Source organism: Primulina tabacum, chromosome 5 (assembly GCF_025594145.1).
Source record: "Primulina tabacum isolate GXHZ01 chromosome 5, ASM2559414v2, whole genome shotgun sequence".
Lineage (NCBI taxonomy): Eukaryota > Viridiplantae > Streptophyta > Magnoliopsida > Lamiales > Gesneriaceae > Primulina > Primulina tabacum.
The window spans coordinates 12,391,174-12,416,089 of record NC_134554.1 but is presented as its reverse complement, the minus strand read 5'-3'; the positions used below and the strand labels follow the sequence as shown (position 1 = coordinate 12,416,089).

The following is a 24,916-nucleotide window of genomic DNA, read 5'->3' as shown; positions in this document are numbered from 1 at the left end:
ATTTTCGGAAGGATATCAACTATCTTGGGCCGAGTAAAAGCATTCCAAAAATAAAAATAAAAATCAAATCGCCATTTTTTTAAAAAAAAAAATTGTGGGATATACGATATATTATAGTTATTTATATATTTTTTTAAGTTGATTATCTATTTAATTAAATATTAATTATATATATGTATATAAATATATGGAACCCAAGAGCAGCTAAGATGTTAGGATATGATAGACGCATGTCAAGATGTCAGATATTCAATTTTTCACTGTCTATGTCTTCTAATTTCACATTGAATTTGTTCACTGTAATTTGCTTGATCAACTTGATTTGCATGAGCACCTAACGAGAATGATGATTTTTCACATATTCCTAACCTATTGACATAAACTTCTTCGAATTTAAGTTGAAATAAAACCCATTATATATAGTGTTGTAAAATGTTTCATCTATTGTAAATACAACAATCTATAAAATCCAACACGAATGGATTTGATATTTGGAAATACAAGAGTCGTTAAGGTAGAAGTAGAACAACAGGTAATTATAGATTATTTAGATTCAAAATTGCCTTAGTTTCATCACCTAGTATAATATAATCACTACATGATACTCTTCTATCCTTGATTTTCTTGAATCAAACGAAAGTGCATATGTCTAAACAATGGTGAGACTGGAGACAAGCCATAATTACAGTTAACCTAACCCCATTTACAAAAATCAGCCGAGTCATACCAAAATACAACTCCAATTAAAGTTTCAAGCCCTTCCCTCAATCGCAAGTTGGTGTCTAAACATATATATGCACCTTTTGAGGATTCACACATGCACGAAGACACGAAAGATACTATGGCCTTCAACTTTAATCATTACAACATTATTGTACTCTTGATTGTTACTACGAATCTGTGTTCCTTTGGAGTTGCCCAGAATGCAGATTTAACAAAAGGGGCTTCATTCATTTTTGGAGATTCTTTGGTCGATGCTGGGAATAATAACTATTTGCAGACTCTGTCTAAGGCTAACATTGCCCCCAATGGGATTGATTTCAAGGCCTCGGGCGGGAATCCGACGGGTCTATACACGAACGGTAGAACCATTGGAGACATTGTTGGTATGGGACAGCCACACCAGGGGAGGAATTGGGACAGCCACACTTCGCGTCGCCCTTTCTCGCCCCCAACACCACCGGTAATGTTGTTTTGCACGGGGTTAACTATGCTTCAGGAGGTGGAGGGATCATGAATGCCACCGGAAGAATTTTTGTAAGTAAAACATGCATGTTAGAAAATTACTCGTCCATGAACACACTTGATTTGTTTACGTAACTCTTGGAATTTTCTCAGGTGAATAGGCTTTCAATGGATGTTCAAGTAGATTACTTCAACATAACGAGGAAACAGATCGATGGGTTGTTGGGTTCATCCAAGGCAAGAGATTACATCACTCAGAATTCCATTTTCTCTGTTACTTTTTATACTAAGAGTATTACTTTGTATTGTGAATATCGATAGGGTTGACCCGTCTCACATATAAAGATTCGTGAGGTCTCACAAGATAACTACTCTTATTTAAATTTCAATCTGTTTTAGATTTTCACTCAAATTAATGTTGAATAAAACAAATATTTATATATAATCAATTAATGTTTCAGCTATCAACACCAAATAGTTAATGTTTCATCTGTAGACACCAAATAGTACGCTTTGAGTATTATTTTTTAAAAAGAAAATAAGAACTAATATACAAGGGCTTTTTTATAAATAAAAAAATAATATCCGAGCTCAAATTTAAATATCATAAAAATCGAGTTTCAAACATAAAACTAAAGAATGAAGGGGATTGATTGCAGAGACCTTACCAACTTGATGCGAGGAAGTTTATAGTGGGAAATGTTGGGCCAATTGGTTGCATTCCGTATCAGAAAACCATTAATCAACTCGGCGCGTTTCATTGCCAAATAAGCTTGCACTTCAATACAACGCCAGATTGAAGGATCTTCTACATGAACTAAATGACAACCTTAAAGTTAAAGGGGCCACATTTGTTCATGCCAATGTCTACGAACTTGTCATGGAACTCATCACAAATTACGCGAAATACGGTACGCATTCGGGTCGAATTTGTTTTAATCACAGCTAGCTAGATTTTCGAATCTCATGCAAGCTAAACCACAAAAGAATTTGCAGGGTTTACAACTGCAAGTAAAGCTTGCTGTGGGAACGGAGGGCAATTTACAGGGATAATCCCTTGCGGTCCGACCTCGACTCTGAGTTCCGACCGGAACAAACACGTGTTTTGGGACCCTTACCACCCAAGCGAAGCAGCGAATATTATAATCGCCAAACAACTACTCGATGGTGGCACCAAATATGTCTCTCCCATGAACCTCCGGCAACTCCGAGATCTCAAGTGAAATTCGTCGAATTTTCTTTGTTTCCTTCTACTTTTATTTAGCTTTAATTACGCACTTGCGATCGAATATTTCCGGCCTTTCTTAATTTTCCTTTGCATAATGTGCCTGGTTCGTGTGGTTAAAAATAAGAAGTTAATGAGAAACTAAACACATTCGATATAAATCTTTCTCCATATCCTAATTCCTTTGCTTTTTTGTTACTCTTTTTTAGTTTTCAGGAGTGCACAACACTGATGAAATCACAAATTGCAATTTTTGGGAGGATTTCATGAGATTTTGATTTCAAAATCTTATTTTTACTGTTTGGCAAGGTGATCCAAAAAAAGAATTCGGATTTGTTTAGAATTTCATGGGATTTCAATGAGTATATCCAAATCCCATCAAATTGATTTGGTGGGATTTGGATTTTAAAAACATACAATTACTTTTTTCTTCAAATCCTATCAAATTTTATTTATGTTTATATGATTTTTAAAGGTAGCTTAGTAAAATTTTAAAATTCCAAATTCGAATTTTTTTTTTCCAAACAAGAAATGAATTTGTAAATATCACTGTTAAATTTTAAACCAAACACCAAATGAAATTTCAAATAATTAAATTTCCAAATCCAATTCCAAATCCATATTTTGAAAGAACCAAACATACTTAATATACTACATTCATTTTTAACGTCATACGTATTTACTTAGCTTGTGTTGGCTCAAAATAAATAAATTAAAGCACATCTCATAAGAAAGTCTGGATTCATGATTTTGGTCGAGCTTACAAAAACTCCTATCAAACCGTTTGTTACATTATTGTACGTGACGATAAACTTATTGTAAATTTCGTAAGGTGGGTCTTTATTTTTTGTACAAATACAAAGTAAGTCAAATATTTGATATTAATTAGGTCTCAAAGATTGGTCAAATTATTCAATTGACCACAACAATACAATATTCCATTAAAGGTAAATAGAGGACAACATATGGTAAGTTGGATTAAAGCAAAGAAATAGACATTGTGATGACAAAGAGGGGGATAGATTCTTCCTAGGAAAACACGACAAAGAGAGACAGAGGACTAGATACAAAGTGGTAGAACACTTCTGTTACAATTAACACCATAAATTAAATCAAATATAATCATAGCTTTTAATTTTACGCGCAATTTGTTTATTATAAGTATTATTTTAAAACCCAAAATTTACAAATTTTTTATAAAAGATGTTATATTTTATTTTAATAATAAATATGTGTTTGGACAACTAATCTTAAATGTTTTTATGGTTAAAAAATGTTTGAACAATTTTCTCTATTATTATAAATACATCAAAAAATATCTCTAACTTATTCATTAAAAAGTATATTCTAAAAAATTTAAAAATATTTGTCCAAATAGAGTCTTATGTATTTATAGTTCTCTAAAATGAAAAATATACATGTTATTTATTGTTCATGCTACCCACATGAGTAGTGTTTTTATCCACTCAACAAATAACACGTGTGCTGAATAGATAAATCATGATCACTTGTTCAACCATCATGTATCGATGAGTGGTCGTGCTTCATCATTCTGACACACATGTCATGTGCTAAGTAGACGAGAATACGAATATCATCTACGTTACATATACATTTCCTTTACTTTTTATTGTGTCCAAATTTAGTTTTATTATTAATTTATCCGAAAAGATGAATGAGAGGCCCTGTAGGGTGGTAGAGAGGAGACAGAGAGCGTGCCTGGTGCGGAAAATGACTTGATATTGAACAAGCTAACCACTTATTCTCTATCGCACTGCGTGCATGCCAGACTATTGAAGTTGTAGGTGAAATTAAAATATTAGGATCCTAAAATTTTATCTACCGTTCGAGCTGAGCATCCAAATTTAGAGCATTTTGATGTTTCTTTCGTATAGAGAAAACGATGCTCCGCAGCAACGCCTACATTATCAATCCGACCTGAATCCGAAATAACATGAAAACTCTAAACTCGAACCCAAACATGAACCAACTTGAACAACCCGACCAACCTGCAGATTTAATTTTTTGCTATACAACATTAATATATACATTATTTTTTATTTTTAACTAAATAATTTTCTATACACATCATGTGGGTTGCAATTTTCACCCTACATTCTACATATAAAACTAAAGACAGATACACAAAAAAATTTCTAAACAGGTCGGGTATGTCAGGTGAACTAACTCTTAATGTAGGTCAACTCGAACACAACCTATCACCAAAAAAAAAAAAAAATCACTCAGCTTTTTGTGTTCGACCCAATCTAATACTGAATCCAAAACCCCCAAAGCTGGTATTTTTCGAGTGGTTTTGGGTTTCGTTTAATGATCGGATTAATTGTTGACACACCTAATATCATGAATCAAGAATGATATGATGTGAGGAGAAAATTTGCAATGACGAAATCAACATTGATTATGACAATCAATATCAAACATTACAGAGGGGTGGAGTTGAAAACTAACAGATGGTAAAAAAAAAAAAAAAAAACAATAATACTGCCAACTTTGATGTTAACACGTATAAAATGTCACGACGCTGCTAATATTCATTCTATAAGCAACGTGGGCATTGAGCAATCCTTATCGATCAAATATTACGAAACTGTAAAAATTAATATTATTGATTAAATAAAAAACGAGGAAGCCAATGGGGCCCTCAATCCAATATAAGCGCCACGCTAATCCGACATTGCATGATATTGTCTGTCATAATTCAATCAACATAGCCATCACTCAAATCTTTTTATTCTTCCCGCCTTTGTCACTTCAACTTGTTCCTGTCCATTTGTCCCTATCAGACTTTGTTTCATTTTTCTCTTCTTTTTTTCAAATAGAAATTCGAAATAAACATTATGTTGTTGATTTCTTTTTATTAATACATTTTTAGTGCCTTTTAAATAAAATATTATGTTAAGATCCTATTTGACATCAAGAATCAATTTTTTAGTTGTTTCAATAGTAACGATAAAACTACCCATGCTTAATAAATAATAACAGTCTAAATTTCAACCTACAATTTGGCTAATATCTTAAATTTGTATTATATATTAATAAATATTCATTCATTCTTAGAATAATATTTTATTAATTAAGTTTAAAAGCTTTGGATCCCAATGTGGAAAAGCATTTTTAAATACAATTCTATTAAAAGTTTTATTTATTTTTCGAAGTCCGTATTTAAAAATCAGCAAATCGGATTATTTTCACCAGAATGGTGTCAACCAATTAGGAGCCGACCCAGACAAAGCCTGATTGTCGCCGACTGAACATATACACAACCAAGCTGTAAAAGCTGTCCACCATTGCAGTAGAGAATACACTCCGTTTCAGCAAAATCCCACACAGAATCTCTTCCTCTCCCCCCGCCAATAAATACAAGCATTTATTCCCTCATTTTTCCCGAATCTCGAACTACATTTTCACTTGTAGTAGTAACTTCCACATCTTTCCTCTCCTAAAAAAAAATGGCGAGTGAGGTTTCTGAAAGGAAGGCCACCAAGTCTGCTCACGTTGGTTTGCAGCCACCTGAGCCAGAACATCTTCCCTGCCCCCGCTGCGACTCCATCAACACCAAGTTTTGCTACTACAACAACTACAACTTTTCCCAGCCCCGCCACTTCTGCAAGTCCTGCCGTCGCTACTGGACCCACGGCGGAACTCTCCGTGACATCCCCATCGGTGGTGGCAGCAGGAAGAATGCCAAGCGCTCTCGTACCGGCGTAGCTGATGCCAGTTCTGGCGCCGTTGCCCCGTTTTCATCAACTCGTCAAGACTTCCGCCGCCTTCCAGGAATGAATTCTCAGTTTCTGATGCCCCTAGCGACCGATCACGGCGCAGCCGTACAGTATATGGAAGCGAAGGCGGGGCTGAACCTGAACGCTTGTGGGAGTTATACTTCTTTGTTGAATACTCAAGGGCTGTTGACTTTGGGTGGATTTGGGCTTGGTATTGGGCCTGGGTTTGAAGATATGAGCTTCGGCCTTGGAAGATCGGTGTGGCCCTTTGCTGGGATGGTTGAAGTTGGGCCGACAGGTGCTGGGGTTGGCGGGTCAAGCGTGTCCGGAGACACGTGGCAGTCTGAGAATGGGAGGAGTGGGTTTCTGGGAAACGGGGATTGTTTCTCCATTCCCACACCCGCTGCTTTACTGAAATGAAGTGTTTTCGGGTTGTTGAAATCTTCATCGTAAAGTCGCATTTTCAAATATCAGGATTACATATTTTTGTTGATTTGTTGAAAATACATCTACCACTACTGTCCGAGAACTTATTTACCAGAATATATATCTTAAGTTTGAGTCACACTGAATGTATGTATTGGTTTTAGATGTTTCTTGGGATTTATGTGATCATTTGTCCTAAAATTACGAAGCTTTCACTTAACTAATGTATTTCACACAAAATTTTAACAAATACTTTTGCAAAAAGAACAAATTTTCAAGTGATCTCTGATAATCAAAATATCAGGTTGACCATTATAACAGATAGTATTTAATTCAAAAAACGTTGCAAGCACACAATTGAGCATCGAACTTTGGCCATGGAAATGTGATAATCATTGAAACATCTACGATATTCAAATTAAAATAGAAATTTTAGAAGTAGAAAACTAAAGAGAATGATTTTTTTGTTTCATTACTTTGTCCAATTTTAAGTTTTTGTCCATTAAGTTATATATCAACTTTTGATTTCGACTATTTTGGTCCAATTGACAACAAGTAATATGACATGTTAAGCAATTTTCGATGTTGCATCATTATTTTCTAATGTCACGTCATAATTTTCCAGTGTCGCATCATTTATTCAACCGAATTAGCAGAAAATTAGAAATTACTGTATCAAAACCAAACTTTGGAAACTTAATAGATAGAAATATCTATTTTCCCAAAAACTAAATATCTCACATTTTAATTATATCCATAATTTACAAATTTTCAGTTAGAATGATTATATGTTTGATCTCTGTTTTCCGATGTCACCTAAGATTTTGAAAAACATATGAATTTTTTTTACGTCACATGATATAATCTTGTGACAGATCAGTATTTTCGCAGAAACGACGAAGCTAAAATAACATATGAGCAGCGCAGGTCAATTGTCATGTGTACGAAGCTGAAACGAGGTCTCAATGTCATCTACTCGGTCTTCAATAATGGGCATCAAGTTCCCGAGAAGTTTACACAGCTCAACTTGTATTTCATTATTTTGCAGGTGTGATTGATCCCCTGAAGAAAACACGTGAACATTTTTGTTGACCTCTATCCAACTAAGACCAGGTTCTTTATCCGATGCAACTTCCCTCACGTTTCTCCTTATTTTCGAGACATCGTCCCATCTCCCTGCTGCAGCGTATAGCTTCGTAAGCAGTATATTTGTAGCACTATCTTCGGGATTTATGGCTAAAATCTGCTCCGCAGCACGGATACCTTCTCTCGAATTTCTGTTCTCGATACAAGAACTCAAAACCGTTCTCCATAATTCCAGATACTCATCGGCAAAAGGTGATTCATCGATCAGCCTCTCGGCCTCTTCCGTTAATCCTGCTCGACTTAACAAACTTATCATGCAAGAAAAATGCTTCGGTCCTGGTCTCAAACCAATTTCTTTCATGAAGTTCCAGAAATACCGACTTTCATTCACCAAGCCACAATGACCACAAGCAGCTAGTAAAGATACGAAAGTCACGTGATCCGGTCTAAGGCCGTGTTTAAGAATCTCATCAAATAATTGAAATGCTTCGTTGGCTTTACCATGGTGACCATAACCTCCGAGCATTGAGTTCCAACACTTCAAATCATGATCAGACACGCAAGAAAATACAGATTCAGCAGCTTTAAGCTCCCCAATTTTTGCATACATATTTACTAAGGATCCATGAACACATGTTTCAGTGTCATTTCCGGTTTTTAATGCCACAGAATGAATCATCTCCCCTTGTCTTAGAGTTGCCAAATCAGCACAGACGCTTAAAGCACTACTTAAAGCGAAGTTATCTAATTTGAAACCTTCAAGGAACAACCCACGGAAGAACTTCAACGCAATCTCACTTTCCCCGATCTTACCGTTCCCCCCAATCATATCAGTCCAAAGAACGACATCTCTATTTGAAATAGCACTGAAAATCTTTTGCGATGTGTCGCCATCATCATTGCTGAAGTACATGGAGATGAGTGCGCTCCCAATATAAAGACTTCTTGCGAATCCGGCTTTCTCAATTTGGGCATGGAGTGGTTTCCCACATCTGGCAGCAGGGTATACACCTGTACCAGATATAACCGTTGCAAAAGTATATTCATCAGGTTTAACAAGTGGTACACGCCCCAGCTGAACAAACATAACCATTGCCATATCTCCGTCTCCACTCTCTGAAAATCCGCCAATAACTGAGTTCCAAGAAACCAAATCTGGACTCTCGATTCGCGAAAAAACCTTAAACAACGCATTTATGTCACCACAGCTACAATACATGTGAAGCAACACATTTTGCAAAGGCAAATCAATGTAAGTTTCCGACACAAGAACTTGAGCATGCGCAAGTTTCCCCATCACATGATCTCCTAACTTGGCACTAGCTTTCAAAACCAATGAATATGTAAATTGGGTAGGAGCAACCCCATCCTTTAGCATATTCTGAAAAAGCCCGAGGCCTTCCATTATTTTTCCATTCTTCACACAACCGGAAATAATAGCGTTCCAAGCTGTGGTGTCTTTGTTCTTCATAAGACAAAACACTTTTTTAGCACAATCCATATCCCCCAAACCCGAGTACATTCCAAGTAGAGAGGTCTGAACAAGGAGATGGTTGCAAAATCCTCTTTTTATACAACGGTTATGTAACAAAGAGCCCAATACCTCGTTTCCTGGTCCCGACAATGCGTGTAGAAGACTGGTGAAGGTTGTTTCATTTGCCACCAGGTTCTCGTCTTCCAATTCGTGAACCAAACGACATATCCGATAGGATTGTTGGGGACTACGCGAATAGGCTGAAATCAGCGCGTTGTACGATATGATATTTCTTTGCGGCATTTTGTCGAACACACGTTGGGAGTCGTCTAAATACCCGCATCGTGCGTACATGGACAGGATGTTGTTGTGCAGAAACGGTGATCCCCGGTGGTAGTGCGTCGATGTAATAAGTAAGGCATGGAGCTGACGAGCTTCCCGGAGAGAGGCTGCCCCGGCGCATTTCTGTAAGAGGAGAGTTGCCAAATACGAAGCTTCAATCGGCGGCAACGGTGGCATAAATAGACGTTTGCTCCCGCCAATTTTCGAGCAAATACGTACATGGCATATTTTCATCCCAATTTCAAATATTAGACACCACATACCTATTTTTAAATTTTTTAAAATAATATAAACAAAAGCTAGATAATTAATTAACGAATTACTTATCTAATCGGTTATTATTTTTTAATATAAGTACCTCGAGACAATAAATTTTATGTAAACTATTTTTACTTTGTGACGATTAAGTTTAATTTTACATAAGAATTTTTTTATTAAAAAAATAAAATTTGCATAAATATTTTTGCTCGTCCTCCCTTTCAAATCACATTAAGGTTCTTAGTAAAGATGCGGGAATATTACATTTGTATGTTTACATAGAAACAAAGCTATCAATTATGCAAATTCTTATGTTTTGTGGGGGTTTAGTTATATGTACAATGGCCTGCACACATTTCACGCACAAACCAAGGATGAAGCTTTGTCATTTTGCTCCTGCCTACTCTCTATTACTCCGGCTGCTTAATGCATTAAATACAGGGTTGGTATCATGCATGATTCAGATCAGACATTTTTAAGAAATTCAAGCGTAAAATGTGTAATTTTCATACATATGTGGGTTGAGTGATCAAATTAAAGATATAATTAGTGCAAGAGTGGGGAAAAAATTAAAAGGAAAGAAGGAAAAATGGAAGAGATGATCAAGAAGAAAAAACAACACGTCGTGCTGGTTCATGGCGCATGTCATGGTGCATGGTGTTGGTACAAAGTTACGACACTGCTGAGATTCCAAGGCCACCGTGTGACCGCCCTCGACATGGCTGCTGCCGGAGCTAATACCAAACCTTTGGCAGAAGTTACTACTTTCTCTGCATATTCACAGCCGCTGATGGAGTTCATGGAGGCTTTGCCGGAGGAGGAGAGGGTGGTTCTTGTCGGGCATAGCATGGGTGGGATTAGTATATCTCTTGCCATGGAAAAATACCCCAAGAAAATTGATGTTGCTGTTTTTGTTACTGCCTTCATGCCCGGCCCTAACCTAATTGTCCAAACTATTCGTCAAGAGGTATCGTACGTCAACATCTTTATAGAAATATATATATATATATATATATAATATATTATAAGAATTGTAATTAACTATACACAGCACGAAAGGCAAGTGGAGACTTTTTTGGACTGCCAAGTATCGTTTAGCAATGGAGAGGACAAGCCTCCCACCTCCTTCCTCTTAGGCCCAAAGTTTATGTCCTCTCACTTGTATCAACTTTCTCCACCCGAGGTAACAACCCATTTAACCACATTCAAAAATATACTATGCGAAACGTATTCTTTATCTCAAACAAACTCTGTCTTTTCATTTTTATACACATCTTCTCGTTGGGTACATGTATATAGGATTTAACTCTGGCAACGTCATTGGTGAGACCCATAGGACGTTATCAGGATGCGCCTGATCTGTTGAAAGAAACTCGTCTGTCGGAAGAAAATTACGGTTCGGTTCGACGTGTTTACGTGATTTGCGAACAGGATTACGTCTTAAGGAAAGAGTACCAGGAGTGGATGATTCAAAATAATCCAACACGTGAGGTGAAGATGATTCATGATGCTGATCATATGGTCATGTTCTCTAAACCCCAAGAACTGTGTCTCTGCCTACAACAAATCATTGGAAACTAATATTTTTTTTCCCTTATTCACGAGTAGCTGTATGTGGATTACCAATAAAAATTATATGGTATGAAGACTTACACTTGAATGTACGGAGAAAAGGAGGAAAATGGACGATTTTTATTGATTTATAACGGCATATTATGATTAATTTTGTTAAATAAACTTAATAATTGTTATACTAATTATATTATAAACTTAATAATTGTTATACTAAGATTACAGATTAATTTAATTTTTAAAAGACTAAAATGTCAGTATACCACCTATTTTAAGAAACCACACACATTTAATTCAACTCCATTGGAGTTGGCGGAATAAAGTTATGTGCATATATATATATATAACCCACATGAAATGATTCTCTGTTTAGGTATTTTGTGAGACGGTCTCATGAATCTTTATCTGTGAGACGGATCAACCTTACCGATATCCACAATAAAAAATAATATATTTTCATTAATAACCCGAATAGAGACCATTATCACAAAATACGACCCGTGAAATCGTCTCACACAAGTTTTTATCCAGTTAATGACAGTGTCCCTTTGGGAATTCATAGCTCTTTTAAACATCTAGATATACAAGTTATCTTTTTCCCTCGCAATGTTTATATATACTTGTAATTCTCCTTCTTGCCTCTCATTTTAATTACCTCATGTACAATGTATCCAAAGATCATGTTAAGATTTGTGATTTAGACCAGTATCATTTTAAATTCGTTGTTCAAATCTCTCTTCTCAGATCAAATCCGGATCAAATACGACTTGATTAGCTAGATTCGAGTTTTGATACTGAATTTGATTTGATACGAGCTATTTTATATATGGAGTTTGGAAATGAAATAAAAATGTTTCATTAGATTTGAATTCAAATGCAAAATATTTTGAGGACAGGTGGAAAACAAAAATAGAAAAAGAAATTAGAGCGTAAGCAGTAGTACTGGGCAGTGCATGTACGTGAGAATAATTGACTGAATTATTATTGTGGTGGAAGGGAAGGAAAGGGAAGGGAAGGGAAGCGCATAAATTGGACCGTACTCGGGGAAAAAGTGAATGAAGCGGGTTGTGGACCCAAGAAAAGACTATTTGCCGCGTAAAGGGAGACAACAACCGGGATGGGGCCCCACTTACTCAATTGGATTGAATGGAATCATTCTCCGGTCCTCCCCGCTTTACACATTTCATTCGACTTATTATTCATTAATTTTTTTTTATTGATTTCATAATTTAATATTAATACATTTTCATGGGCTATAGTGTGCACAGAACCCGAAATTATTTTGAATTTAATATTGCTAGAAATATCGTATCTTCCAATAATATATGAATGCTTACTTTTTAATGGGTTTTTTAAGGTACAACTATATTTTTTTTTTAAATTTTATAAGTATTTATCGATAATTTGAATGTGATAGTATATTAATCAGCATCATATTATCACATCAACATCACGTCGAAAAATAAATTCAAACATAAAAAAAACAAGTATATCAAAATAAGTTTGAAATTTAATAAAAAAAAAAACATACCGAAATAAAAATTATCATGTTCTTGTAATTATTTAACTCTTTTATAGGCATGCAGATTATCACACCAAACTGGAAGGTTTATTTATTTCAAAATAATATGATATATACATAAAATATATTAATGGTTATCTTGTAAAATATTTTCCTGTCACTCCAACTTTTTACAGGCGGTATGTCTCTTGTAAGACGGTCTCACAGATTTTTATCTGTGAGACGGGTCAATCCTACCGATATTCACAATAAAAAATAATACTCTTAGCACAAAAAGTAATATTTTTTCATGGATGACCCTAATAAGATATCCGTATCACAAATACGATCCGTGAGACCGTCTCACACAAGTTTTTATCTTTTATAAGATAATGCATACCTATTAGAATAATTAATTTAACTTATATGTTTTCGACAGATTTTTTAGTCACTTTTAATTAAAATTAATTCCATTTAATTTTTAAATAATATATTTTTTCTATTTAGTCTTAAAGTTTTTAATAATTGAATGTGGTTGATAGATTTGAGAGCACGAAAGTGACATGGCAAGAATGTTGAATAGTGTAGATTAACGAAGCGCATGCAAGAAGAGAATAGGAGAGAATATTATCTGCCCGGCCACCACCATTCTCGCGTCCTTTTCTGCTGTCCCACCACCACCAATCACCACCACACGTATAATAATTCAAATAAAGTACCAAATTATATATTCAAATCCTAAAGTTGATTTTTTTTTTTTTTTTTTGCCTGATAATCTTTTTGGTCATGGCTGTGGTTGTGGTTGTGTTTCCGGACGGCACGCGCGGTCAGGTCAGGTCAGTCAGTTCAGTTCAGGTGTACGTGACGAGTATCTCTTTGTTCAATTGTTGGATTGTGAGGATACATTAATAAAGCATCCGCCAGTCCTGACCGAAGGCTGCAATATGCATTTAAAAAAACCATTTATTTATTCTTTTATATGCACTTACATATAATCATAAGAAGAAGAAAAAAACATATGTTCTTTGTCCCCTCGTTTTCGATTTTAAATTATGATCAGAAATATTTGAAATATAGTCCAACGAACAAGAAATGAAAGAAAATGAACATATGGAGCTAGGAAATGAAGGAATTGATAAATCTGTGTATTATAGTGGGTCTCTCCATTTATGGACCAAAGTGTTGTGATTGAAGTGTGACCAACAATGGATGTAAAAACAAGCATGTTTTTTGGTTATGGTGGTCGTTTTCTTGTTAGCTTTTTCTTCATTTTCACACCTTTGTTTCAGTCTAGGTCTCGGGTTTCACACTTCCACATTCCTCTCCAAACATGTACATTTCTCCTGCATGCACACTTAGCTTATTTCAAACAAATTTAGGATATTGACTTTTTTTATTATTAATTTGTGTCTCTAGAGATTTATTCATGTAATGATTCAATTAGAGCGCTGACATGATATCGTAAATAATAACAAAATGTGACTGTCATTTTTAGAAAAATACTAAAATTGAGAGAAAAAAATAATGGATTGAGAATGAAATTTGGCTACTTAAAAAACAACTTCGTCCACAATTCAACATGATTATGCTTAATAGCATCCAAAGCAGTATTTTAACAATGGCTTCTAATTTTTATGTTTTTTTTATTTTATTCTTGAAAAATAAGATATTTTTTTAATTATCGTATAATATTATTAATATTAATTATCCATTGTTGTACTTAATTTTTCTCGGCATTATCACCAAATAATCTTGGTATCATACGCTATATTTGACCACCAGCTTTTTATGCATTGACTGCGTAGTTGTCTATGAATAATAAAATAATTGGGTGGTGAGTGAGTGGATAAATAAATTAAATATTTAGACGAAGCGTATAAATAATCAGGGGTGACTTTATCCTAAAAAAATAAAACAAACACTGCCTATAATTATAATAAAATATTAATTTTTGTTAATAAAAAATAATATTTCAACCTAATTACAAATTTTAAACCGCTTGTCATAATTAAACTCGTTTAATATATTCTATCTCGTTTACACTAATGAATACCAGGATTGAAAAATTCTTGGTTAATTAATTCACATTATCTTTCCCTTTATTTATCCTAATATGTGCTAATATAATGTCCGATTCTTTACACAATAAATAGGCCTTAATATGTAAAAAAAAAAAGGCCTTAATTGGGTATATGATTAGTTTCTTTTTAAGGCCACATAAAGTTGTTTTCTTTAATTTCAAATCTTATTTTGATTTAATCCCGAGAAAAGTTTGCAAGTACTTCATATATAATTGACATCATAATGAAATTGAACATGGATTGATTCAAGCACACGCACAAACAAAATTATAAAGCTCCAAACAAAAAAATTTATGATCAAGAACTAGCTAGCTAGCTAGCACAATGAATCCCCCTCGTGTTGCAAAAAAAGTGGCAGTATAATTAGTAATCATACTAGGTTGATCGTGTGTTCGACTAATTTTTTTAGTCGAATAATCTTCGGTGAAGCCAAATTGAAGCCATAACTTTCGGGTCATCGAGTGCAGTTCCTAGCTATTAATTGAGGATGGTGGGGTAGTGTTCTTTGTACGTATTTCCATGATGCCATAGGCTCCTTTTAAACTCGATCGAACCTATTTGCTTCCAATTCTTGGATGGACAAAGCCTGTTACTGCTAGCAACTGTTTAATTAATAAAATTGCTTCGTCTCGAAATTTAAATACGACAATTTTATGCATTAGTATGCCGCATGTGTTGTCGGGTACACCACATGGTATTTCGACAATTCCATGGGAAACTATTTGGATTGATTTCGACAACTATACGACAAATTTAGCCTATTTTCCTATGCTAAACATGCAGTTTCCACTCATTTTTATAAGCATTGTTTTATATTTATAAATAGATACATTTAATTAACAGTGATGCTTAAATTTTGCCATGTTTGTAGAAGGAAAAATTACATTTTTGGTCATGCAAATTGAATATTTTTTTTATTTTTGGTTATGTTATCGATAAATTCACGATTTAGTCCGGTAACTTGTGCTTTTTTCAATTTAGTCATTTTTTATTGGAATGCTGACGGACATCTGACACGTCAGCAATGTCTGCTTTCATGTTAGCATTTTCCGACCTTACGTCAGCTTACTTGTGACATATGATCGAGATCCATTACTATATCTATCTATCTATATCTATATATATATATATATATATATATATATATATATATATATATATATATAATCATGTGGTAGGTGACAAATGTGAGATTAATATATGAAATGAATGTAATATCAATTATAACAAAATGTTAAAATTGAGTACGTTACTAATCCAAAAACAAAAAGACTAAGTTATTGTTTTCGAAACTAGACAAAGTAGCTTGTCCCTTTAGTTTGTTACATCCTATATATAAGATTTTCTATCTTAACTTGTTCTGTTCCTCTACCTTCCCCCATAAATTTTTGGCTCAACTAATCAAAAATCCTCTATTTTCAGCTGAAAAGAAACAAAGGTAAGCTCCCATTTTCATGTTTCTTTATCTCTCTTTTCTCACAATGATCACGGAGTAAATGATAAATTTACAAACACAACACACCCTAGCTATCTAAGCAACTTTCTTCTTCTTTTTACACTAAAAAGGAGTAACAAATATCTGCTTTTTTTCTTGGTTCTTTTGAATTTTTGTAGATCTGCAAAGAACAGAAAAAGATGATTCAAGAGCTTCTTGGGGGAGGCAATGTTGGCTTAATAGCTGGAGAAAGATCCAATATTTCTAGCCCTAATGGAGGATTTCTTGTTGGCCCGGTTTCTCCTTCTCCGTCCAGTACTCCGTCACCCTCTTCTTCTGCTGGAGCTGCCACTGCAGCAGCAGCTGCGATGGAAAATCTGAGATGCCCACGATGCGATTCCTCCAACACGAAATTCTGTTACTATAACAACTACAATCTCACTCAGCCACGCCATTTCTGCAAGACTTGCCGCCGCTACTGGACAAAAGGTGGGGCCTTGCGAAACGTTCCAATTGGAGGTGGATGCCGGAAGAACAAGAGCACCAGCATAGCTGCGGCCGTTGGGAAGTCTTCAACTGCCGGAAAGTTGAAAACTTTCTCATCGGAGATGGGGAAAGCAGCCTTTTTCAGTGGATTTGAGCACGCTGATGCTTTCACTCAAAGCCCTATTTTATGGGCCACCCCGCAGAATTCTCACATACTTTCTTTACTCAGAGCAAACCAAAACCCTAATCCTAATCCACTGTCTAATCCTGGAAAAGAAGAAGTTGGTTTGTTTGGATCACACTTGGTGACAGATTGTTCCATTTCTAACGGCGGGTTTCACTCTCGGGCATTAGGCTTCGACCCTTTAGGCCCGATCCAGGTTCCATCCATCGGCCTGTCAAATTCTTTCCACAGAGACAATCAGCACCAAGCTCAAGCAAGCCAAGCCTTTATTCTTGGTGAAGTTCAAAATAATGGGATTCAAGATCTGTATCAAAAGCTCAGATCTTCAACAAATATTTATCCTGAAATTGCACCGCAGGTAATTCTTGGAAGCATGGTGTCGTCTTCTTCTTCTTCTTCCACCATTTTCGAATCAGCACCCATTGCCGGAGCTGAAATCGGCTTCTGCAATTCAACTATTTATTGGCCGACAGATCTGCCCACTACAAATGGTGCATACCCTTAAGCGATCAAAATCCTTATTTACAATTAATTAATTATATACTGCACGGAACCGCTAATATGCACCCATGACTTTACTATCATTTGATCCTAAAGCTTATAAGTGGATATTCCGATCCATATAAACTTTATTATCGAACGATAATTAATAATTGTGGTGAATTTCAATTCGTGCAGGGTATACACTTACAAAGCTAGCTAGCTAGCTAGGGTTTGGGGTTATTATTTTGGTTTTATAATTTGGAGTGTGGTATATCATATATGGGTGAATTTAGCATCATTGTTCTTCCTTTTTAGTTAATTAAGTGTGTTTAATTAATTTATGGTGTGTTGGGCGTGGAAGAATTTTTAGATGTTCAAGTGATTATCTGTGCATGGTTTATGCTGCAGATTTGATCATATTATAAAATTATATTAGTGGGATCGAGTATTTTTCATTCAATTTTTAATTAAATTTGTTTATTGCATGATACTCAATCCACCAATCTTATAACTTTCTTGATATGCGAGAAGACTCACATTACACAAAGAAGATTTGAACTATACAATATCTTAAAATATAATTTAATATAATCTTCTTCCAACATGCATTTTCTTAAAAATATAAGGCAAGTAAATAAATATAAACGGTATTGGATTTTTTTTTTACTTTAATTTACTTCACTTAAAATGTCCTTAGCATAATATATATTTCATCTTATTACTTTTCTTCTCAGATTTTTTATTTTATCATAAAAAATATATTTCCTCGCAATTTTTAAAAAACAATCGCGTGATAATTTGTAGTCACACGGATTGCATACACCGAATATCAAATCGTATGCTTCAATTAAGCTGAATGTGACGAATCGAAGTTTAGTATTCCTTGATACCCTTACAAAAAGCTGATATTTGTTTTTCAACAAATATATATTAGGTGTGTGACACATCATCGATGATATATATATATATATATATATAAAACGTATGTGAGTATAGATGATGTGTCACTCTCCAATTGGATGAGCAATTTTTCTATGTTTATCCACATTCAATAGGTGTGTAACACATCATCGGTAGTCACATAAGTGTGTACGGTAGATGTGCATCAGATCAAATTATATATATATATATATATATATATATATATATATATTGATCTGATGCACACCTATATATATATATATAATCTTGTTGATACATCCAATGATTTGAACTAGCAGTTATGGGTACAATGCGAAGTAAGCGTGCTTTGGACAAACAGTAGAAAAGATTCTTGATTTGTTAAGCTTTATCGATTATCATTAATGTTATAATTATTATGAAAAGGTTACTTAGAATCGAAAAATGTGATTCTCCCAGTTGGAAGGAATCCTTCCAATATGCCAAACTGCAACCCAAGGCCATTAAATTAATCTGTTTAGTTTAGATCATATAATTAAGATATATATATATATATATATATATATAATTATATATATAGCCCCTGATTTTAATATTTATTTAATTTCGATGCATATGAGTGTGAGGACCACATACAGCACGAGGTGCCAAGTCCTGTTAGAGGCCAAACAAGATCATATCATTGTATATCTTATGATATAAATCCTATCTTAATAATTAAATAACGAAGATATAGTTCACACTAATTGACTTCATAAAATTACTGTATTGCATATGTACTAACCTAATTAATTATATAGGATAAGATTATATTGGGCCTATGTTTTGAACTAAATGGGCTTCGACTAATCCATTAGGCTGATTGTAGACCAACAGCCGACAGACATGGGCTGTCGGTAAAAATAATTTATTTATATTTATAATAGTTTCTCCCACACTAAGAATGAAATTTTCTCTCTTTAATTCATAGTAGGCCTTTTAGTATTTCAAAACAAAGTCCAACCATACATCTCAGACTTTATATGATTTAAAAAACTAAGTTTTTGTGATCTTATTTTTTTAGAAAATTCTTAAAATATATAATTAGGAACCTGTGAATAAAGAAGTCTTAAGAAAATATTCAGATTTTATTCAAATTTAAACACACTCAACCCATGAATAAAGAAGTCTAAATTTTGTATGTGAGATGAATTAAACTTTTAGACATATAAATCTTTAATTTCTAAAAATTGATATAAAACCTATTTTTCACCTCATCCCGATTGGTTCGGCCGTAGATATGCGTGAAACAATTATATATATTTTTTTTTTTTTTTGGGGACCAATTCGATACCTGTGTATATATAAATTTCACAGAGCCACATGTGAAGGTTATGTCACTTTCTTCAACCAAAAAAAAAAATGATATATTTTATTTCGGGAAAAAAAAAAAAAAAAAAAAGAAACGAGAGACTTCCACCGAAATGTTGAATATTTCGTTTTGATCCAAATCAGATATGCTGTGTGTAAAAAAATTAAAATGGGAAGAAGGCTGCATGGCTTCCACGTCTCCTACTACATTCAAATACGTGTAACCCCAAATTAATTATATATTTAAACCTGTCTTAGACTACCAAATCTTATATCACCAATCTTCTGGCGTATAGAAAACAGTACAGATAATTTTCAATCATGTCCGCTTCACCGGAATCTCAGCCTGCTCCACCAACAACCCAGCACCAAGAAAATCCAGGTTCCGTTGTATTATAACTTTAGAATTTCAAGAAGTTTTATGTAATTTGATTTGAAAAACTTGCTAATTAGAATATGTTAGATTATGTGGCAGATTGGGTGAGGGATATAGTGTTATGGAGAAGAAAGGATGCCGGTATTTTACTCCTTGTGGCGGCAACAGTTACATGGGTGGCGATGGAGATATATGGCTTTACGTTTATCACTTTGGTTTCTTGGCTGGCTATGACGATTGTCGTGTGTTTGTTTGCTTGGGGGAATCTTAATCGTCTCTTCAATAGGTACCCAACTAGAAAATTATTCATTTCTATTCTTTTTTTCCTTCACACGAAGGTGTAGTTTCTAGACTTTTGATATTAACTTGTCCGGTGCAGAGAGGGTACTCCGGACTTGTCAAGATTGGAAATCAGCGAGCAGACGACAGTAGAGACAGCCACTTTATGCCATCAGCGGATCAATGAAGCGATTCGAACGGTACTTCACATGGGCGCCGCGAATGAATGGTTTGTGTTTGCCGGAGTTGTGGCTTCTTTCTATGCACTTTCCTTGGTGGGAAGCTACTTAGATTTACTTACAATCTGCTACATAGGTAATTCTGAAGTTCCTCACAAAACATATAAGCATTTAATAATTGTGTTACATGATTTAATTTTCCTTTGAATGTTGTAGGCATTTTGGGAGGATTGACATTGCCTTTGACATATGTGAAAAACGAGGAGAAGATAAATGAGTATGCTGAGAAGTTGAGGATAAAATCTGAGAGGTTGTATTTCATGTTAAGGGAAAAGCTCCAGAAAATGATCAATAAGTTAACAGGGAAACAGAAAGAACCAATTAAGGAGCAGAAGACGGAGTAGCTCCTATTTTTTTTATTTAATGTAAATTGCTTGTTCCAAGTTTTTTTTGTTTATATTGTATAAAGAGACAAAAGCCATGCATGATGCGTGGTGTGTTTTTTGTTAATAATTTTGATATAAATGGTGTTTGGGGATGAATTGTACCGATTGCCTCTCTTAGGCTTCGTTTGATATTCAAATTTCCAAAAAAGTCTTCCCACAATTTGACAAATATGGCAACACAAGTTTTGAAATATATGACAATAAATATGTAATTTGACTTCCAAGTTGTGCACGCGGCCATTAATCAATCAACAAATTTATTCGAGAACGGACCGCTAGTTACGTTGCAAGCAACATAAAAATTTAATATTCTCTTCGCTATTGATATCTATAAAAAAACAAATCGAATCCGAGAATGACACGCATTTGTAGCCTGCAATATCATGGAGGCCTCGATCAGGTGGGTCGAAGGTCGATTTCTTGGGTCCAGGCAGATCGGTCCTGAGCGTGCAGTTGCCAATATGTTTGAGCAAGTGCGTCTGGGTCCATCGACCCGTCTTCTACTCCTCCATGCAACTCGCCGACCGAAGAAGTTGAGGATCTTCGCCTGTCAAAACACCAAATTAAAAATTAGCTAGCGAAAAGCATCCTGATGCACTGCCATCATAATTGTTCCGAGACTAACGTTCAAACATCGGATATTTATGATTGTAAAAAATAACTTGGTTTTTTCTTGTAGATCATAACATTTATTAAATTTTAGGATCGGTGGACCGTTATAATGGGGTATATATTCTAGTGGGCTGCCGCGGACAATAAAGTGAGATTTTGTGCCAAGATTCTATATGGATCAGCATGAATCAGTCAGACAGGCCGACAAACCTCGGGGCGCCGACTATGCCGTCGATGATGACATGAGCAACGTGTACTCCCCGAGGCTGGAATTCTCTGGCGAGGCATTGAGCTAACCCTCTCATCGCAAACTTCCCACAGCCTGTTGTTTTAAATTTAAATACATCAACTTAAATTTATTAATCCAAGTTTACTTTTGTTCTTTGGCCAAAAAGATGCTTGAATGGGGTCTAGAAACAACCAAAAAGATATCATACAGTTCGGAAAATGTCACTTTTTATAATCTAACAAACATAGATTCTATTTTTTAACATTAAAAAAAGTTGATTAATTAATTCATGGCATTGGAAATTAAATGAGCTACTTTACATAAGTCGGAGGAGCCAGCAATCCCGTAAAGAGAAGCGGAGCAGCCGGTGAACAGAATCGTCCCTCTTCCTCTATCCACCATGCCCGGAAGTACCTGCGATCAATTTCTCAAACAATATTTCACAATTTATCCAAGTGTCCGGAGTACATCTATTACTTCACCGACCTGTTGGGCGCAGTGGAATGCGCCGACGGTGGAGACGGCGAGGGATTTTTGGAAGTGATCGAGTCTGATATCGGCGAAATTGGTGGGGTTCCACGATGTTGGATGGTAAGCGTTGTATACTAAAACTTCCACGAAACCCAGAGACAGAACCCCCTCGAATGCCTCCTTTATGCTTCGAGACTCCGAGCAGTCGATTCGGATTGCGAATACCCGCGATTTCTCTTCTCTCGCTATTTCATCTGCAAATCTGGATAGTCTACCTGTAACAATTAAATCAGCATACGGGGATATATATATATATACATACACATGGGGTGGAACTGGAAGTGGTGGAGAAGGTAATTATGCGTATCCAGTGTACTGGCCTAGGTCGCGGGATAGAATGGCGACAGTGTACCCTTCATGCGCGAATTTCCGGGCGATGGACCGTCCGAGCTTGGGCCCCACGCCTACTATGGCCGCGATGCCTTTCGGCGAGGCTGAGCTTGTCATGTTACGCATCGTGTATATACGCAACACCCGTACTATCTAGCGAAATCAGCAGCTAATATTTATAGTCTATAATATGTTACACTGGACATCCCAAAAAGTAGTAATATGAGATTCCGCAATTTATACTTCTCAACCTCTACTTCGGAGATAATATAATAGCTTCAACGGGTTTTTTTTAAACGATTTCACGGATCTTTATTTATGAGACGAGTCAATCCGACCGATATTCACAATAAAAAATAATACTCTTAGCATAAAAGGTAATATTTTTTCATGAATGACCTAAATAAGAAATCCGTATCACAAAATACGACCCATGAGACCGTCTCACACAAGTTTTTGCCGGTTTCGATAGGATCCGAGAATTCGAATTCACATATAATTGATTCATTTATTCTATCAATTCGAATATTCACGTATAATTTCTTTTTATTTTATCAACGTATAAATGTTGACATTAAAAAAATGTCATTTAATTATATAACTTTTAAATTTTATATTCGTTCTGAATTTTATTTTCATTTATTCAAAAAAAAAATAGTTTTACTTCAAAAGCTTTGGTACTGGAAACGGGTGATTACCATACGGGTTATTGAAGTGAAGATAAATTGTTCCTCAAACAGATAAAGGAAAAGCTTTACAATTTTGGCTACTTTATTTTTTATTTAAAAAAAATTCTAATCAACTATTTTTCTATTTGAATTATTTATAAAAAAATATCACTTTTATGCAAAAATTATTATTTATGTTTTTAAATATAAACAAAATTGATTTATCTTATTAATAAATATACAGGATATCGTTTAACAAATATTTTTTTTTTATAATATATGAATATTTTCTTCGCAAGTCATTCCTTATCCACTGGATATGTAAGACCAAATGGCCACGACATTCCAATAAATTCGTTCAGTTACCACGTGTACCATTATATTATATATGCTTGTATATTTTGTTTTTCTGGGTAATTATTTTTTTAATTGAATTTTAAAACGATTGTATAGATATGGTAGTCATGTATATATAATATTTTTTAAATTGATTGGGACATGACTATATTAAAATATGTTTTTATGATTTTTTTTAATTAAAAATGAACTGTTTGTAATTATAGAATAAACAAAAAAATATCACGACACCAACTTTTATAATATGGTATAGATAACATATAATAATATACTATAGATATATAGATTATTATATTGAAAATTGTATAAAAATTAAAATGTTGTTTTGAATATTCGTGTCGAGTAAATTTTTGAATTTTCATCTCGCACGAAAGTCACTTTATGCATTGATGCAATAAAGCTTTACAAATAATAAAAATAGATCAATATTTAAGGAGAAATTACATATATCACCTCTTGTGAAATCCTAATTAGTTTGTTAATATTTCTTTGTGAAAGTTTTTTGAGCTAATAACTTCATGTTATTTCAGATCTATAGCACACGTACCTTAATTACATATATCACCTCTTCCTTTGTTGGTTCTCTATGAACATGTCTTTAGTAAGACGGTCTAACGAATCTTTATCTGTGAGACGGGTCAGCTCACCGATATTTACAATAAAAAATAATACTCTTAGCATAAAAAGTGATACTTTTTATGGATGATCCAAATAAAATATCTGTGTCATATAAATTTTCGTCGTTCTCTGTTTGCTCATACTCAATGACATATAATTTATTTACACTATTTGAACTATATTGTTGAGCATGAATATTTGACGCCAATTAAATAAATTATTTACGTACTCTTGTTAAAAAAGCATTAAATAAGAAATTATATTTGAATTTTTTTCTTAATTATTTTTTTAGATTTTTTAACAAAATTTAAGATCTCATGAAAAAAGAAAGAACTAGAAGGATAAAAAATATATGGTATTTTTTAGATTCTAGAGATTGCGTTATGAGTCAAATATTATATATATTTTATAAAATGACTAGTTTTTTTTGTGTGACGTTCTCATATATATTTATTCGTGAGACGGTTAACCATGTCCATATTTACAATAAAAATTAATATTTTAATAAAAATAATATTTTTTCATGAGTGACTCAAATAAAATATACGTATCAACAAAATTGA

The 24,916-nt window shown here is 34.4% G+C and overlaps 6 protein-coding genes and 1 pseudogene across 7 annotated transcripts; 5 read left to right on the top strand and 2 right to left on the bottom strand.

The window, feature by feature from the left end:
• Positions 1-811: 811 nt before the first annotated feature.
• LOC142544130 (GDSL esterase/lipase At2g23540-like) lies at positions 812-2,508 on the top strand (annotated as a pseudogene).
• Positions 2,509-5,612: 3,104 nt separating this feature from the next.
• On the top strand, positions 5,613-6,715 carry LOC142544794 (dof zinc finger protein DOF3.4-like). The gene has a single exon (XM_075651831.1). The coding sequence runs from the start codon at positions 5,881-5,883 to the stop codon at positions 6,568-6,570; it is 690 nt and encodes a 229-aa protein (XP_075507946.1). The 5' UTR covers positions 5,613-5,880; the 3' UTR covers positions 6,571-6,715.
• A 641-nt stretch (positions 6,716-7,356) lies between these two features.
• LOC142546658 (pentatricopeptide repeat-containing protein At3g50420) lies at positions 7,357-9,861 on the bottom strand. Its single transcript, XM_075654496.1, has one exon. It carries the CDS (start codon positions 9,737-9,739, stop codon positions 7,505-7,507), a length of 2,235 nt encoding a protein of 744 aa, XP_075510611.1. The 5' UTR covers positions 9,740-9,861; the 3' UTR covers positions 7,357-7,504.
• Positions 9,862-10,037: 176 nt separating this feature from the next.
• On the top strand, positions 10,038-11,317 carry LOC142544129 (methyl jasmonate esterase 1-like). Its single transcript, XM_075651203.1, has 3 exons — positions 10,038-10,703; positions 10,788-10,919; positions 11,036-11,317. The coding sequence occupies exons 1-3, from the start codon at positions 10,326-10,328 to the stop codon at positions 11,315-11,317; spliced, it is 792 nt and encodes a 263-aa protein (XP_075507318.1). The 5' UTR covers positions 10,038-10,325.
• A 4,910-nt stretch (positions 11,318-16,227) lies between these two features.
• On the top strand, positions 16,228-17,913 carry LOC142544793 (uncharacterized). Its single transcript, XM_075651830.1, has 2 exons — positions 16,228-16,328; positions 16,505-17,913. Exon 2 carries the CDS (start codon positions 16,526-16,528, stop codon positions 17,498-17,500), a length of 975 nt encoding a protein of 324 aa, XP_075507945.1. The 5' UTR covers positions 16,228-16,328; positions 16,505-16,525; the 3' UTR covers positions 17,501-17,913.
• A 2,054-nt stretch (positions 17,914-19,967) lies between these two features.
• Positions 19,968-21,104, top strand: LOC142544792 (reticulon-like protein B13). Its single transcript, XM_075651829.1, has 4 exons — positions 19,968-20,110; positions 20,204-20,390; positions 20,484-20,698; positions 20,779-21,104. The coding sequence occupies exons 1-4, from the start codon at positions 20,050-20,052 to the stop codon at positions 20,964-20,966; spliced, it is 651 nt and encodes a 216-aa protein (XP_075507944.1). The 5' UTR covers positions 19,968-20,049; the 3' UTR covers positions 20,967-21,104.
• A 111-nt stretch (positions 21,105-21,215) lies between these two features.
• On the bottom strand, positions 21,216-22,894 carry LOC142544791 (uncharacterized). Of its 2 annotated transcripts, none has more exons than XM_075651827.1 (5): positions 22,697-22,894; positions 22,336-22,591; positions 22,170-22,263; positions 21,831-21,942; positions 21,216-21,555 (listed from the first exon to the last, which is right to left on the bottom strand). In XM_075651827.1, the coding sequence occupies exons 1-5, from the start codon at positions 22,834-22,836 to the stop codon at positions 21,405-21,407; spliced, it is 753 nt and encodes a 250-aa protein (XP_075507942.1). In that variant the 5' UTR covers positions 22,837-22,894; the 3' UTR covers positions 21,216-21,404. The 2 variants fall into 2 exon arrangements, with proteins under 2 accessions (XP_075507942.1, XP_075507943.1); XM_075651828.1 differs by having other exon boundaries at positions 22,336-22,595; positions 22,733-22,863.
• Between the last annotated feature and the right edge of the window lie 2,022 nt (positions 22,895-24,916).